This window comes from Pleurodeles waltl, chromosome 3_1 (genome assembly GCF_031143425.1).
Source record: "Pleurodeles waltl isolate 20211129_DDA chromosome 3_1, aPleWal1.hap1.20221129, whole genome shotgun sequence".
Taxonomy (NCBI): domain Eukaryota; kingdom Metazoa; phylum Chordata; class Amphibia; order Caudata; family Salamandridae; genus Pleurodeles; species Pleurodeles waltl.
In genome coordinates, this window is record NC_090440.1 from 1,557,224,521 (window position 1) to 1,557,242,282 (window position 17,762).

Consider the following 17,762-nt stretch of genomic DNA (forward strand, 5'->3'; position numbering starts at 1 on the left):
CAAATGAAGCCCTTGGCAGGTAGAACCTAGCATCCAAAAAAATTCAGGCTTCATTTTACTATTGTGTTTTACATTTCAGTTTCTGTATTTTTCTGCTTTCAGTTGTAAAATTAGAAAAATAGAGATAACATACACAAAATATTGATACAAATATATAACTTCAATTAATATTTTAATAATTGAGGTAATTATATTCGTTTTGTTAAAGTAACAACACAATTCTTAATAGCAAAATATAGCAACCAACACATCATTCCTCTGCTATGACCATGATATGATAACATGGGATAAGTCCAAACTTTTTATGCTGAGATGGTGATTCTCAGACCTTAACTGACTTTCCCAAAGAAAGCCAGTTACTTATCGTATGGTACTGTAAAATCCATTGCCATGCTATTTATAGAGCCAAACCATGTAGAATAATAGTATAGTGCATGGTATAAAAAAATATGGCATCGCAATTTTGCAGTAGCTCACTAGGGGTTCATATGTATCAAGCATTTTTGCGGTTGCAAACGACCTAATCTGCCACCTGCAGCTCCAAAAATGCATTTTGGCATGTATGAATTCCAATTTGTGATTCAGTAACATGATACCGAGTCACAATTTGGAACTGCGCATACATACTGATTTGTTATTAAAAAGGGTGTGCCAAGGGCATCCCTTCCTATTACTGAATCGCAGCAGTACCTAGGAATGTTTCGTGACCGAAATGTGGTTGCAAAACATTCACATTTTACCACCTACTTTAAGTATATGGTAACCGATTTTCAAACGGGAAGGGGTCTCCGAGGGCACTTTCCATTTTGTGAATGGCAGTGAAAATTATTTTTAAGCGTAGGCAGTGGTCACATGGACCAAAATGAAAATAAAACTTTTCATTTTTCTTTTTTAAAGCATCCCGTTTTCCTTCAAGGAAAACAGGCTGCAGTTAAAAAAAAAAAAAGATTGCTTTATTTAAAAGCAGTCACAGACATGCTGGTCTGCTGAGCCCAGCAAGCCGACATACCTGTGATTTTTGCGTTTCCTAATGGGATGCAAAATGCGACCTGCCTCATTAATATTAATGAGGTAGGTCGACTTGTGACCAATTAGGAAACGCTAAATGAAACTCATGGAGTTTCATTCGTCCAAATAGCGATTACCTAATTGCGATTCATAGAGAATCTCAATTAGTTAATCACCATATAAAATAATGATATATATGGTCCCAGATCTTCTGCAATTCAGAAACTTATGAGAGGAAATTCTATTTAGTCTTTCAAGAGGTATAGACGCAGCATACAATGAGTTGTGTGTAATAATGTGTTGTTTTTTTTTATTGACCTGCAGCACTATTGACTCTAGAATTTAAACTACCACTATATTGGCAAGTTAAGTATATTTAGATAAATCTAGATTTACTATTCTTAAATCCACATCTACTTAACTTGACAAAGTAAGTCAATAGTCAATATTCTGAAGTCTATATTGCTGTGGGTCAGTTTTTTTAAAGTGATACTTCAGTAAAACAACCACACAAATATACTAAATTCTGCATATGTAGGAACGTGAATGAATATATTGCACACCTAAGGATTTTCACCACTGCTTCCCGTGGGCATGCTAGATTTTAACCTAAAAGTATGCTGGATATATTCATAGCAAGGAGAATAGGCAGTATATAGAGAATATAGTTTCCTTAACTTTTTACTCTAGTCCCTTCAATAAAGAACACATATGAAAATGAACTTTACATCTTATTTTATAACATATTTATTCACATTTACAAATATGTACATCTTGTAAGTTAACATTACAACACAAGCATATATTACACAAATCTTAATAGAGTGTAATTTCTACTGTTCTTCAAATACAAAATATATCATATAGGTTCTCCTAATAAACCATTCTTTGATAAGTCATTAAGGCCATCACAGAAAAATAGGTAAAGGACAATGATTACAATCAAGCAGAAAGTGCATTTGCGATGTAGAAGCTAAAAGAGCAGGGTTTTAAATATGTAAACAAAAATGTGATCTTCAAGTTTATAAAAAAATAAAACTTGCACATCGGTTGCAAAGAATGTTTTAAAAAGTAACAGATCCATGTTTGGCCGAAGAAATGGCTATTAAAATGGTCAATGGATGCGCAGGTCTTAAAATTAAAATGATGCAAAGCTACTGCTGAGATGACAAAATGGTGCAGCGCTACTGCTGAGATGACTAAATGGTGCAGCACAGTAGCAAAGCTTAAAATAAAAATCACAAACACATTTTTACAATGAGTTCACCACTCTCAATAGAGTATTTAAAGTTATTGTGCCACAGTCAACAAAGACCCTTCCCTGTTTGGGAATTTCCAAGTTAGTAGTTCCAAACGGTTTCTGCTATGACTACTTGTTGGCATTCAGAGTTTTGGATTTGAAAATGATCTTTTATGTCTAATGGTGTTTATTGATTTTTTAATTTTTTTTACATCACCAGTAGATGTTACCTTGTTTTAGTCTAATGAACAACCATAGATTAATGTTCAAACGCCCACATGCTGTATCTGGAACCAGTAGATACTATGTGTAAATGGCAAAGTGGTGCTTCCAGTAAGATTTGTAAAATTAAAAGATGATCATGTAAACCCAGAAATGGTTTGCTGATGAAACTGAATGAGCACATGGTTCTTTCATGATATGAAAGTCAGTATTGTTCTCTAAGGTTTATCCTAAAGGATATTCCTGTATTACATGGTGAATGACTGAAATATATAAATTATCCACCCACTTCTCTTTGAAAACATGACAGTCATTATACCTGGTGCCTGGCTCGTGTGTGCTACGCCATGCTGGTGGAAACCATGGATATAGAAAATCATTGTCTTAGTACAAGGCACTATTGGAGTATCATACAAAGCTACTTTATGTCATAGCTCTTGACTACATTATGTTACATGGTCATTTAATCTTTACCTACCACCATAGTCATGTCTCACTTAACAAGAACAAATTAACAGAATATTCCATTTTGAACCAAATACAATACAGCAAGAGCCAAGTCACAGCCAGATGAATCTCAATAGCCCCAAAAGATATATGCATGAGATTCTATATCCCTTCCATAGAAACCAAAAAGGTGGTCTATGTGTTTTAGATTTTGTAAATCATGAAATTTTCAATAAAACATAAATCCGAAAGATGCCAATGGGATATAATGGTGTAATTTGGGATTAAGGAAAATGGAGTCCAATAGCACATAAATATTACTATGTGATGAAAAGTTATTTGACTGCCTTTGAGAGCTACCAGATAGCAACAGAAATTGCAGCAAAACAAAATAGATGTGACAGCACAGGGGCATTTAAAATTGGTCAACAAGAGATGGATCAATGTAACAATTTCATAATAACTGCATAGGATGTGCTTACATACAATGAATCTAGACAGGTATCATTTACACTGTGAATGATTATTGTGGAAATATGACATGGACCTAGCCTGTGGTCAACAACTGACAGCCCTGTGCTAGCATCATTTGGCTCACAGGTCTTCTAAATGAACTACGGATGAACAACACTATACACAGACATCTCTAGATATAAGCTGTTAAATATATACAGATAAGTGTTAATAGACATTCCAAAGGCATTATTTGAGAGCAGTAACATGCCAGCAGTTTGGAGACATTTCCTAACTCACAATGAATATGTTGGAATAATGACTGCAGCAATTACATGGAGTGTGCTGTACTTGGAGTAAAAATGGAACAGCCTCGGAAAACACCAAGGCCCAAATTTATACTTTTTTAGCACAATTATATTTTGTAAGTTTGCACCACTTTTGCGTCAAAAAATGACACAAATGCAGCGCTAAAAAAGTGTAAATATGGGCCTATGAACCTGCAAGAGTGATATTGTTGTCATAATTTCAATATCTTCCCATCAAGTTTATAATTTTCCTTTCCAGAGTTAGAATTTTGCACTTTATATCATGTCTAGTATTGCGATATGCACCTACTTATGTTGACGAAATAAACACAAATATTTACAACACTACTAGGGTGCCCATTTTTGTCTCCTTTGTAAATCTGAAGGGATATCTGAGGAGCCCCTGCCTTCCCTGCAGCTTTTGTAACAGCTCCATAGATAAAAACACTGAGGGGCATATTTATAATGCCAAAGCGCCACCTTGCACCACATTAACGTCATTATTTTTTGCGTTAATGTGGTCCAATGAGGCCATAATCCCTGCGCTGTATTTACAGAGTGTAACTCTGTAACCCTTTGCGCTCCATTATGCCTGCGCCAGGCATAATGTATGCAAAAGGGGTGTTCCCCCATTAGGGGAGCCAGAAAAATGGCATAAGAAAATCTATGAGATTTCCTTGTGTCATTTTTTACAGCACTTTTAACGCCAGCTCAAGAGCAGGCGTTAAAAGCGGACTTCCATTCTTTAGAATGGGGCCCTATGTACTCTGCAGGAGTAGCACCAATATTTTGGTGCTACTCCTGCAGAGTACATCAATAGCGTCATGAGAAATGATGCTATTGCCCCCTACCCTGCGCCATGGTGCACCATATTTTAAATACGGCGCACATGGTGGCGGTAGGGGGGTGCTAGGGGTGCAGGAAAAGTGGCTTGGACTCGGTGTTACCAACCTTCCATAAATCTGCCCCTGAGTTCTCTCGAACTAGGGTCAGATGCCCTGACAGAGCTGGTGCTGCATTGACATGTAAAGGAGACTTTCAGTAGTGCTCCAAATCCCTATGACAGGACAGGCAGAGTGTATTCCAAACACTGCTGAATATCCTTAATGTGTTCCAAATGCTGATGAATATCCTCTATAATTACATAGCATGGAATAAAAAAATGCTAACGTATTGTGATATGCAGAGTCCTGCTCACAGCGTTAAACTTAAGTTTTACATTTGTTTTATTGCTAACTTCCCTTTTTATCTGAGCCAAATATTATTAAAGAAATACTGCTCCATATCTGGGATACAGAGTATATCACATAAATTAAAATAATGTTACATTTCAAAGACTGATATTTTCTAAAAGACAAAGTAAAACAATAGCTCACAGTTCAACAACCTATTCTTGCATAAAAGCACAGGATGTATTTAAAAATATATTCTCAATTGCCAACTTTGAGATGCATCAGCATACAGTGTGCTTACTTTCGAAGTTGTCCTGGGCACTTGGGCATATGCTATATATGTGTGTGTGTTGGTGTGTGTGTGGGGTGTGTGTATGTATTTATCTACCTATATATATATATATATATATATATATATATATATATATCTATACATATATATATATATATATATATATATATATATATATATATACATATAGATATAGATATATATTCACTGAAAAAACTAACAGGGATGTTATAGTTAGGTTGACATTTTACCCATACAAAAGCATAGAAATTCAGCAGTATAAGTATAACTATGACTGCTGAATTTCTATGGTATTGTGTGGGTAAAACATCAACCTAGCTATAACGTCCCTGTAACCTTTGATTTTTTAAGTGAGTTTTTTTTTCTTTTTTTTACGTAAAGTAATATACAATTAGCGTATATTAGTACGACCATTGCAGTGCACGACCTCTGGCTGGGTGCAGCAGGGGTTTGGTATGGCACTGGGTGTATTTTTTCACCCCTTGGGTTTAAGATCCTGAGCCCCGCAGTGGATCGGCAGATCTGCTGTTTGGTAAAAAAAAATGTAAAAAAAAATGCCCAATTTCTGGCACAAGACGGCTCTCTCTGAAACCCCTCAATCCTGACCCCTTATGTTATATTTCACTTTTATCACCACCCCCAAGGCCAACAGAGAAACAAAATCGGGGCGGCAATTTTCATTTCAGGTTGCGGCCAACCAACCAGGGCCTTGCTTTTTGCTCGGATCCCATTGGTGGCTTCGTCCATAGATATTTATATTTTATTTCAATGAACTACTCCAAAACTACTGAACAGATTTAAAATTATGAAACGGGCTCTTTCTAGACAAAGATCTGTCTTTCTACCAAATTTTGTGTAATTCCGTTCAGCGGTTCGGGCTGTAGCTAGTCTAAATATTTCAAAATCCCCATAGACATTTCAAGGGGAAAAAGTGTTTTTGCAAACCTGACCCTCCCTTAACATCTTTTCTCAGCCTCTGTGGGATGAATCACCACGAACATTTCCAGACAGCATTTAAAAAACTACTATATCACTTTTGAAGGTTTTGTGAAGATTTGTCAAATGGCGTCAAAGTTTTCAGCAAAAAAAAAATACTTCTTCTTTTCTTTGGAAAAGTTGGTTCTAACTATAACTACTTACTGGCTACCACCAATGGGCAGAGATTGGAAATATCATGTTTCGGTTTTGTTTTCATTTGATGAATAAATTGTTGGCATTCCAATGGACAGTGCAGAGGATCAGTGAATGTATACAATTCTTCGCTTGGGTGAATATATTTAGTGATTTATTGGAAAATTTTGCATCATTTGGAACTTTTAACGAAAAGTGTTGTTTCTTCCTCAAATGGAGGAAACTAGTACTGCCACAATACATGCTACATACGTTGGCATTTCTTGCTGCATAATTAAGATAATCTTGACTAATAATTTAGGTCCTTCATTGCTGCATAATCCTAGTAGCCCTGAAAACGGTAAACTCAGCGGAATGGTTTACGAGCTGTCACTATAATGGTGAAATTCATATTTCACAGTTAACCCTGAAATATGTTCCTTATTGCATGGCTTCCTGTGGATTTATTACCACTGCATTTTGTGCAAACTAACAACTAAGCTACTCACGGTGTGCCCATTAATCCACTTACCAAATTTCCTTCTAACTGAACCCTTTGTTGTTTTACATTAGCAGATAAATATGATTGCAGCTTCCATCTGCAGAAGAACATGTCAACAAAGCTGGTCCAGTTTAACAGAAAGGAAATCAAATCAGCTACTTCTCGCCCTAAAATATATGCATTCACAACACAATGTTATTGACTCAGAGATACTGTTTCACAGTGAATCATGTGAGCCTTGTACAAATAACAAAACACCTTCAGACCATAAAAGAAATAATACAGCATTTTTTGTATTAATAGTACTCTGAGTCAGAAAAGCAAATTAACTTGAATAGATTCCAGTCAACCAAAGGCAGTTCATATCTAAAATATGGTTTTATGACCGCACTTTTGTAAAAATCCTCGTTAGGTTGTACTGCATATTGTTGATCCGTTCTGGTTGTAGTTCTCATCAATGAACAAGATACTTTCCAAATTTCCATTTTTGGTAATAATTTAATGAGTCACATTTACTTATTCGGAGGGCTTTGTGAAGATGGTCGACTTCTAGGCACAATGAGGTGTACTCCAAAACTAAGTGATCCTTCTGAATCAAAATAAAAAGAAAGAAAATACAATATGGTTATAGTGAAGAACATAATTGAAGAGGTGCAGCTAATGGAAAATCAAAAATGTCAAAATCCAATTAGGCAGTTTAAGAATGATTACAACATTTTATAATAGCTCAAACTGCTGTTTATTAATTTTTTGGGGTACAAAAATACAAACGAATATTTTGAGACACACAATATACGAACAAATATTTAACCTAAATAATAAATGTATGCATTTCTTAAATATTTTTTAGATTGTTGGTTTAGTCACTTTGTTCAGAATCTCATTGCTGGCACTCATGCAGTGAAACTCTTCCCAGATTGGCATTTCAGGTTCAGTAAAACCAGGACTGAAAATATCCCACTGTGTTGTGGTTAGATCCATCCGACATGGCATAGGAAGTTAATGTGATGGGGAATTAAATCATTGTGGCAGGCTGTCCGAGGTAGTGTCAAACACCCAGGCCCGTATTTATACTCCGTTTGCGCCGAATTAGCGTCGTTTTTTTCGACGCAAATTCAGCGCAAAACTAACGCCATATTTATACTTTGGCGTTAGACGCGTCTAGCGCCAAAGTATGGGCAAATAGCGTCATTTTTTTGCGTGAACGCCTTCCTTGCGTTAATGAGATGCAGACCAGAGTCTTGGTCCCATGACATACCAAGGCCCATATTTATACTTTTTGACGCTAAACTGCGCTAACGCAGTTTAGCGTCAAAAAATTTAGCGCCGTCTAACGCCATTCTGAAGCGCCATGCGGGCGCCGTATTTATGGAATGCCGTTAGCCGGCGCTAGCAGACCGGCGCTGCCTGGTGTGCGTGGAAAAAAACCACGTAGACCAGGCAGCGCCGGCGTAGGGGGAAAATGGCGTTAGGGCGTCTTAAAATGGGGCAAGTCAGGTTGAGGCAAAAAAATCGCCTCAACCCGATTTGCGCCATTTTTTTCGACGCCCAGACGCCATTTAAATGACTCCTGTCTTAGTAAAGACAGGAGTCATGCCCCCTTGCCCAATGGCCATGCCCAGGGGACTTATGTCCCCTGGGCATGGTCATTGGGCATAGTGGCATGTAGGGGGGCACAAATAAGGCCCCCCTATGCCACCAAAAAAAATTAAAAATATAAAAAATTATACTTACCTGAACTTACCTGAATGTCCCTGGGGTGGGTCCCTCCATCCTTGGGTGTCCTCCTGGGGTGGGCAGGGGTGGCAGGGGGGGTCCCTGGGGGCAGGGGAGGGCACCTGTGGGCTCATTTTGAGCCCACAGGCCCCTTAACGCCTACCCTGACCCAGGCGTTAAATAGTGGCGCAAATGCGGGGTTTTTTGACCCGCCAACTCCCGGGCGTGATTTTTGCCCGGGAGTATAAATACGACGCATTTCCGTCGCCGTCATTTTTTTAGACGGGAACGCCTTCCTTGCATCTCATTAACGCAAGGAAGGCGTTCACGCAAAAAAATGACGCTATTTGCCCATACTTTGGCGCTAGACGCGTCTAACGCCAAAGTATAAATATGGCGTTAGTTTTGCACCGAATTTGCGTCGAAAAAAACGATGCTAATTCGGCGCAAACGGAGTATAAATACGGGCCCAATTGTTTCCATTAGCACCGTATCAGCACCGCAACAAAAAAACAAAGACAATCTTCAGTCTTCACTATAGGGGAAACTGATAATTTCATATATGGAGTTGGGCTTTTTAGGTGGGTTTTATTAAGGCATGGAGTGAGGGTGGAATTGACTGGTAGTAGTTAGTGTCCGATGTTTCACTGAAGGAATAACACACAATGATCTCTTTGCTACAAAAACTGAGGCCCAGATTTAAGAGGGCCTAGCGCCTCCTGGTGGCATGTTAGCATCATTTTGTTCACGCTAATGTGGTTCAAAGAGGCCAAAAATTGCTGCAACAGATTTACAAAGTGGTACAATGCATGCATTCAGCCACTTTGTAACCCCTTGTTCCCATTATGCCTGCGCCAGGCATAATGTATGCCTGGGGGACGTTCTCCCATTGGGGGGCTCGTCAAAAGATATCTAAAGTAATTTTTTTGTGGCATTTTTAACTCCTGCACAGAGCAGGCTTTAAAAGAAAGCACACCATTATTTATAACAGGCCTCAATGTGCTTTGCAGGATTAGCATCAACATTTTTGACACTAATCCTGCAAAGCACCAAACTAGCATCAATCGTGTTGGCGCTAGTTCCCTAACTACCGCCATGGTGCCCACTATCTTAAATGCAGCGCACATATGGTGGCTTTGGGGGCGGGGGCTAAGGGGCACAAGAAAAGTGGCGCTGCAATGGATGCAGCACCACTTTTCTTAAATCAAGCCCTACATGCGCTATTGTCATTTTTAAATAATCCTCACATCCTTCTCTGCCCACAAAGGAGCCTGACTCAGATGCGGTATGGAAATGTGCTCCAAATTTGCGAACAGCAAAGTTCTACCATATAGTTCAATAATAGAACCTTTTGTTCAAAATTAGACTTTTTCTCGATTGTTTTGTATTGCCTTTGGATAGGACCAGTTTTGTAATCGTTCCTTACTTATTTCTTCCAAATATTGGCTCAATTATCCCAGTATTATAATGCCACTCACATTTTACTAAGCTTTGAGTAGGATTTACTGGTGTGGAGCACTCCCCTTTCATGGTAGAGATCTCTGCTCAACTAAAATAGGCCCACACATGCCAGGAATCCTTTGTGAATTACTGGCAGTCACAAAAAATGTAATGTGGTTGTTAATTCACGTTTACAGGCAAACTAACTTTGGTGAAAACAGCTACCTCGATGAAATATTTCAGCAGTTGATGTTCGTAAAAGGTCATTATATATTGCTACAACTTCTATCTCTCATTCACAATTACCAAACCTCCCCTAACAGTATTTACTTTGGTAATATTAACCTCCTTCTAATTACTAAGACAGTAGCTCACATAGGGAATGGTGCAGGCCTCTGGGTTTCAAGGCATATATTTCATAGACAGTTGAAGTCAGTCACTATTCTGAAACAGTGTAAATATTAAACTTTACAAAAAATAGTTACAATGAGGAACAGGGTATATACTCACCAGCAGCGGCTGAGAGGTTATTAATGACTTATGAAGCCATTTAATGATGTTGCTTGTATTATCACACTGGAACAGCCCAAGTCTGTCGGCTCCATGTCTCGATGCTAAACAGATTTCTCCCTGTTTAATCAGTCTTAACCAAGTATAGTTGAATTGTTGGTTCTGTTAAAAAATACAAGAAACAGTGACTCCGGTTTGCTGCTTAGTGTTTGCTATGTTTTTGTGTAGTCCATTTTATTTACTCAACTGATTCAACTTTTTTTTGTGAGCAACACTATATTTTCCCACTAGTATTGTCAGTAATATAAATTCAAACATAGTAAGGTAAGCTAAATTGTATTGCATACTTACTTAACACCATTGCACAGCACAAAGGATCATAAAATACAATTTATAAAATGTAGTGCCATCACTACCAGCCTCCTAGAGCGGATTCCCTTTTGGTTTAAGGAGTTTTATAATAAGAGTCTTCTTTCCTCCGACAGTCCCCCACAGTTGCACAGTAAGTGTAGCATATCTTCCGGGTCCAGGCTCATAGTCTGCAGGCTGTCATCGTGTTATCTCTCTGCCATTGTGGAAGATGCAGGGAGCAGGGCAGCAGCCAAGGCGGTGCTTCAGGAAGTTATCTTTCACCACTCTGGAAAAACCTAAATGTAGGCGTTTCTGGAGAGCTAATATGTTGTAGGAATGTAAGACTTGAGACATGAGCTCTGACAGAGAGTCGTCTCATCTTCTACTACCGATTGGAGCTTAATGGACTTCCACACTGTTTTTTTTTTAAAGATAGTATGGCTAATCGGAGCTTCCCACAACTCAGTTAGCCCGGTCTTAAGCAGGGAATATTTCAGACAGGATCCCGCTGGTGATGTATCCCCTCTGTTGTAGCTCCTGCCATAGGTAATAGTTGAATGTGTCAGGCAAGGCCTTCCTTGTTTTGTCCGAAAAGATGAAGAAGGCTCCTTGCATTGCCAGGGACTGTTTCAACAGACCAAACTCCAGCCTGATCTGTGCTGGTGAAGTAAGCTTTGGCCGGCTAAAGATTATTCTGTATGCCTTCACTAGTGTACAGTCCACATTTTTTGCATCTCTACCCCTTTGGAGTTCACTGCCATATGTCAATATCAGCAGACTTTTGGCTTGCGATGCCTGAAGAAGCAGAGACAGCGTTGGCTCATTCAGCTTTGCTTTCAGGGTCCTAAATGACACTGCCAGTGACAGCCCTTTCTGTTTTATTGCTTCCCTTTGACCTTCCTTATCAACTAATACCCCAAGGTATTTATATTCCATTGCTGATGTACTAGCTGTGTTGCCCCAGTGCCAAGTTGGCCTCTTTTTCTGGGTGTCATTTAAAGGAAGAGTACGTGTCTTGTCAAAATAGATGCACAGACCATTTTCGTGAGAGTATTCCTGAGCTGTATGTAGGAGGAATTGTAGATCCACTGGGGTGTGGATGACTAGGACAATATCGTGAGGCTCTGCAGCAGCAGACCACCCAACCTCTGGTGTGGGAATTGCAGTTGTCAAGTGCCACTGTCAGATCGGGCAGGGGTAAGCTGCAGAGAATTGGAGCCAGGACACACCTCTGCTTTAGCCCTTTGGTTGTTGGCATACACCTAGACAGGTGCGTCCCTTCACTCAGCTTTACCTGCACCCACGTACCTGTGTGAAAAGCGATTAGCATATCAAGGAGAGAACACAGGATCCCAGAACTCACCAGCTTTCTCCAAAGCCTGGTGAGGTCCACGTGGTCAAAGGCTGACCTGAAGTTAATAAACCAAAGATGGAGTGATTTTTTTTAAGCTTTCACCTTGTCTGCACGTTGTATAATAGCCACGGTGTTGCTAGTTGTCCCAGAGGGTTTTGAGATGCCAGTTTGATTGAGAGGAATTATTGCGTTTTTCATTGCCCAGGCCATCAGTTCTTCAAGCAGAGTCCCTGTGAACTGTTTTGTCTTGTTGTCAATTAGAGCAATTAGGTGATAATTGTTTGGCAACGACTTGTCTCCACATTTGGGGATATTAGTGATCCTCACCAGGGGTCTGGGATTGTACCTTTGAGCCTAATTTCTGAAAAGAGAGGTTCTAGGACCTCTGCTCAGAAGTCTAAACTCTGTTTGAAAACAGTCGGCAGAATACCATTGGGTCGTGGTGCCCCTTCATTCCTGCCTTTGAAGAGAAAATGTGCTCAGTGTTAATTACTCTCACACCAGTTTCCCAGTCTGGATTAGGGCCAGTGCCACCTTGGTTGAAGTGTTCCCACAGAAATTTCACCCAGTCCTCTTCTGCTATGTGCAATGTGATGCCCCTGTGCAATGGGCGTGCCAGGTTATTGTTTTCTAGAAGTGAGCCCCGCCATTATGCATAATATCGGCAACAATTTTGCCCAGACGTCATCCTTACGTGCTCTGTTGGCAGCCCATTTCTACTTCTTTAGTGTTGTTTTGTACTGGCAAGCTAACCAATGGCTGTGCAGCCTGGACTGAGGGTGTCAATTGGTCTCCTGAGGTGCCCCTAAACCACTGTGGTGATCTGAGTAGCTGCCATTTGATGGATGGGTGGCAGTTTACCACAGTGATTTTGTGGGTTTTGAGATTTTATCCCCTGCTTGTGGACCCCATATACCTGGGCCGAGTAGTAGCTGCATTGTGCCCTGGATTGATGCGCCAGGTGCTGGAGGATTTGACCGATGTTCCACAGACCTGGCAGCAATTGGCAGGTCACCCCCCTGGCTCAGGGCTCTGGTTGTCAGAGCCTAGTGTCACCTGTCAAGGTCCCAACGTTGAGGGGATTTTCCCCTGGCCCAAAACCACAGTTGGCAGACTCTTAATTTGCTGCATGGTGCTGTCCATTGGGGGCTCAGTGGGAAGGGTAAGCAAGGTAGGAGACCATTCTGCAACCCTTTCTGTATCTTGTTGCTGAACCATGTCTCCAGTGGGTTTTGCCCCTTGCGTTGCCTTGTGTGCTAATGCCCCCGAAGTAGAGAGCGTGGTGGGTCCTCATATGGACTATGGGCTATAATGTCTTGCTGCTGTGTGGAGCCAGTTGTTGGTTTCACATCACAAGGCTCTGTAGGTTCCGTTTACGGATGGATTGGCTGGGTGGCCTAAGTTATGCTTCAACTCTGCCTTGGGCCAGCCGATAAACTGAAGAGCAGGTAAAGGTCAGCGGGATTTACAGCAGGTTTTTTGGTCTATCCTTTTCTCCTTTGGAGTCTTTTTGCTTTGCATTTGTTTTTGCTAATGCCCACCAGGGCTTAGTCTCCTACAGGACTAGAAGAATGGGTAACAGATTGTAGATGGTCTGTAGATGTATAACAACCCACCTCAAGACTGTGGCCTGTGTCTGCCATCTAGTTGGTGGGATGCTGCTCCAAATGGCTGACTGAGGTGGTTGGTGCTGGACTCTGGAAGGAAGGGGAGAGTTCCTGCGCATATCAAGCAGTGAGGATAGTTTGTCCACAATTGGTCCACATCCGCAACGTGGGGATCCATCAATAGACTCTGACTGGGAGGGCTTGATAAGAGAGTTCAGGTTTTCCAGCTTCTCATCTATGCCTGCAACAAATACTGCCAACGTGTTGATTAAGGTTAACTGGATTTCCATTTTATCCGAGTGGCACTGGAGGCCCGTAATCAGGAGTTGCATAGTGCTGAGAAGTGATGCCCTGGCACTGTCTGTTCTGGTCGTGCTGGCTGGGTCAGCAATACTTTGGTTGACTAGTGTTCCTCCAGTTTCATTACCAACAGGTGAGGCTGGACCTGTGTCTGTTTCAGCATTAAGAGGGTGAGACTTGAGGCGGTAGTCCCAACATATCCTCCCACTCCTGGGTGCTCACAAGGGAGAGGGAACCGTGTTTTTCTACCAGCAGCTCCTGAGCACAATCTTTTTTCCTCAAATTGGCAGGAGGTGATCTGTCACAGTTTGAGGGTAAAGGGGAAGCAGAGGGCAGCTGAAGTTGATAGTCCAGGTCCGGGAAGTAAAAGAGACAGGGGCTCAAAGAGATCAGACTGACTTCCTGGTTGGTTAGTAGCTGCTCGCTCGCTTGACACTTTTGGCGGCTAAGTTCTTCCTGGCACTCACATAATTTTCCTGTTTCTACCAGGCTGGATACTGTAGCAGCAGGGATTCTTGCTGACTTCCCTACTAGGCTGGACTCTCCTAGGGCCTGTTCATGTGTAGCGATCTCATCCACATAAACCAGAAGCCTAAAGCCTATTCTGCCTCGACGGTGCAGGTGCCCGTTCTGATGTGGCAGCTATTGAAGTGCCTGGACCCCCTTTCATGCTTTCCTCTGGGGGCAGAGGAGTGCCTTCCTTGGCTTTGCCTGCATCTAAAGGTTGCAGCAGACCCTGGAGGCCGGGAGTCCAACTGTTACATGAGGAAAGGACAGAGCCTACGTTGTTTAAGAATCATAATTTCATATAAATTTTCAGTTGAGATAAGGACATGCAGCTCTTCTTGGCAGTAGCTTTGGTGGCCTCCTTGTCCGTCTACTTACCAGAGTCAACTTCGATGACAGGGAGTCCTGATTGCATTTGTTTGCGGGGCTGGGGTGTTTGCAGTTTCCTCTTGCATTTCCTCCCTTTGTTTTTTGCTGGTGGGGACCGCGTTGTTTGCCTAGACCTCATTGATCAATATGGTTTAGCGAGGGGTGTAGTAGACTTCTGCTACAGAAAACTGCAGAGGGCTGAGAGACCAGATTCTTTACTAACTTACAGGAGCAGGCAAAAATATGCAATTGGGCTTGCTGGCCTGGTAGGCAGCTAGGTGTAGTTTGGTATTACAATCAGTTGTGGATTAGACAGTGCCGCCACACCCCACCTTCCACCAGGTTGGGGGACACAAACACGCACGTCATGGCCAATGTCCAGAAAGGTTTGCCTGTAAGTGCCTGGTGGTAGGTGTTGGTTACCGCTGAACGGCACCGCCACACCCTGCCTTATTGGGATTGATATCTCAGAGAGTGTGCATGAGCACATACATCTTTCAGAAGGAAGAGCCAAAGTGGAAAGGGATATTTGTCAGTGCTGTGAAGGGCGCAGGGACAAGCCTTGTGAGTGGCGTCAAGCATCTCATGCTGTCCTGTAGTCCTGCGGCTTAGGGGGGACACAAGCACACTCTTACAGGCAGTCAGACTGGGTGAATTTTTTTAAGTGCTTTGAGTGGCAAATAACAGGGAGCCAGGCTGGGTCCAGTGTGCCCAGTGTGCTGAGTTAATTCACAGGGGTCACATGAGTTCATGGTACTCAGTGTTACTCTAAAATGCTTACCAATACTTAAATAAATAGATAATAATAAAAGCCAAATAAATAGAATAGCAACGTGTGTTTGACACTGCTGACGCGTGTTGAGGCTAGGCCCCCCAGCTAGGGGTTCGGGGGGTGAAGTCAGCTAGGACGTTCTGGAGAGCACTGGTGGAGCCGTTGGAGCACAGGAGGGCAGGAGCAGGTGCCATGAGAACCAACGATGGAGTCTGATGGCTCAGTGAAAACCAGTGATGGGAAGATGTTACAGAAACAGGACAGCTGGGGAAGCAAGCCTCTGGGGTGGCCTCACACAGCACAGCCCTGCCTAGCTTGAGAAGGGCGTGCTGGAGGGCCTCCTTCTCTGACATGCAATAGCCCGACAGCCTCTGGCCACGCTGATGTAATATCCCAGCAGCAGTGCTCAGCCCGCAGCCTCTCACTCTCGCTGCCAGCTGTCTGCTCTTTGTTCCTCCTCCTCCTTCGTTGGCGTGTGACATAGTGTACACCTGCACATTTCACTAGGACACCATCAAGTCGTTCATGTCTTCAAATATGGAGTTAATAGTATTTTGAAGATGATCTGCTCTTAAACTGATTATAACATTAAACAAGCATTGCTAAACCGCATAGATCTGTGCCAGGTGCCACCTGTTTGGCTTTGTCAATGTTTTTTTTATATGGTTTTTACAAAACTTTATTGCTGGGGAAACTGCCAGGCTCTTGTTAGCCTAAAAAAGAGAGCAGAAACATTTTTTTCCATAATGCTCTTCATGAGATCTACTGTGGGTGGATGTGATACTTGTGAAAAGACAGTATGCTGTAATTTAAAGGGAGGTTAGCCATCTGCTGAACTAGGTTATCCATTTCTCCATGCTGTAGTGGGTGGAAGAATAATGGTAATGAAACGGCAGCAGACCATGGGATGAAGAGGGATGGCAAAAAGTAAACTATAAATATGTTTTAATTTGGTAAACCAATTTAAAAATAAATCAGTATTGAAAAAAGGTTTAACCAGAATGGATTATGTATTCAACAGAGAGTCAAAGATCATGCAATATTCTCCAAAGCATTTAGAGAAAGGCCAGACCAATTGAAACAGTTTTATTTCCAATTGTATAAGAGATAACCTTTTGGTACATACATTATTTATTAGGGTTGGTCTGGTCAACAGGGCAATCAGGGAGAGCCTGAAGGGCTGGTCGGGAAAATCACTGTATGGGCTGTTTTTATGTCTATTTGTGTTCCTCTTTTATGGTCTGGTGGCTCATTTTTATTTGTTGATTCCTCTGATAATACTACAAATATTGCCTTCAGCATGCACAAATACATGCAGTCTTCCATACATTGTAAAACACATATGCAGCTTGTCCGTACAAGTTTAAAACTGTCTTGATTTGCTAACTTAGGGCACTTATTTAGCTAAGTAGACACTCTTAATTTGGTGCCCAGACCTATTTTCTGTCCCAGTCCTAACTTGCATTGATACTATACATATGTATGGCAGCAAATATACTAACGTTTTCAGAGAAGCTGCATTATTTCCATATGTTATAGAAAAAAAGATTCTCAACTAAAGCATTTTAATTAATGTACAGAGGACAAACTAAACAAAATTAAAAAAAGGATTATAATTAATTGATCACTGAGAATGATATCAATTCATACTGATGGAGCCAAAGATCACACCTTGCTGTGAATCAAGAAACATAATTTACTAATTTATTTACCCGAATTTATTTCAGCCCTCGCTATGCAAGGACTCTCATATCCCATATCCGGTACCTGTTTCAATAGCTAATTGTATTTGTAAAGACTGTTTAGCATACTGATAGTATACGCACTAGGATCCTTGTGGTTATGGGCAGACTATGAACAGGAACTATGTGATATCCAGGTAGCTGTCAGGATGTGGTTCTGGGAAGTATGAGGTAAAGTGCAGTGTGTGAATGGATGTTGGAGAAAAAAGATATGCTCAACCACAGCTCCTGTGTGTGGCATAATCTATTTGCATGCTCTAGGGCGAGGGAAGAAGCTACAACTGGCGATAAAGGTGGGATTATCTGCCAGTGAAAAACA

At 41.3% G+C, this 17,762-nt stretch overlaps 2 protein-coding genes across 2 annotated transcripts in view; one reads left to right on the top strand and one right to left on the bottom strand.

Moving 5' to 3' along the window:
* The window catches only part of LOC138285345 (putative nuclease HARBI1), a 78,154-nt gene that overhangs the window by 36,704 nt on the left and 23,688 nt on the right, over positions 1–17,762 (top strand). The window lies entirely within an intron of this gene.
* GALNT5 (polypeptide N-acetylgalactosaminyltransferase 5) overlaps positions 1,746–17,762 on the bottom strand; it is a 214,456-nt gene continuing 198,439 nt past the window's right edge. The window contains exons 9-10 of the mRNA XM_069225153.1: positions 10,442–10,603; positions 1,746–7,364 (exon numbers count right to left, since the gene is read on the bottom strand). Coding sequence (XP_069081254.1) covers positions 7,230–7,364; positions 10,442–10,603 — 297 coding nt within the window. The 3' untranslated portion in view covers positions 1,746–7,229. The remainder of the gene's footprint in view (positions 7,365–10,441; positions 10,604–17,762) is intronic.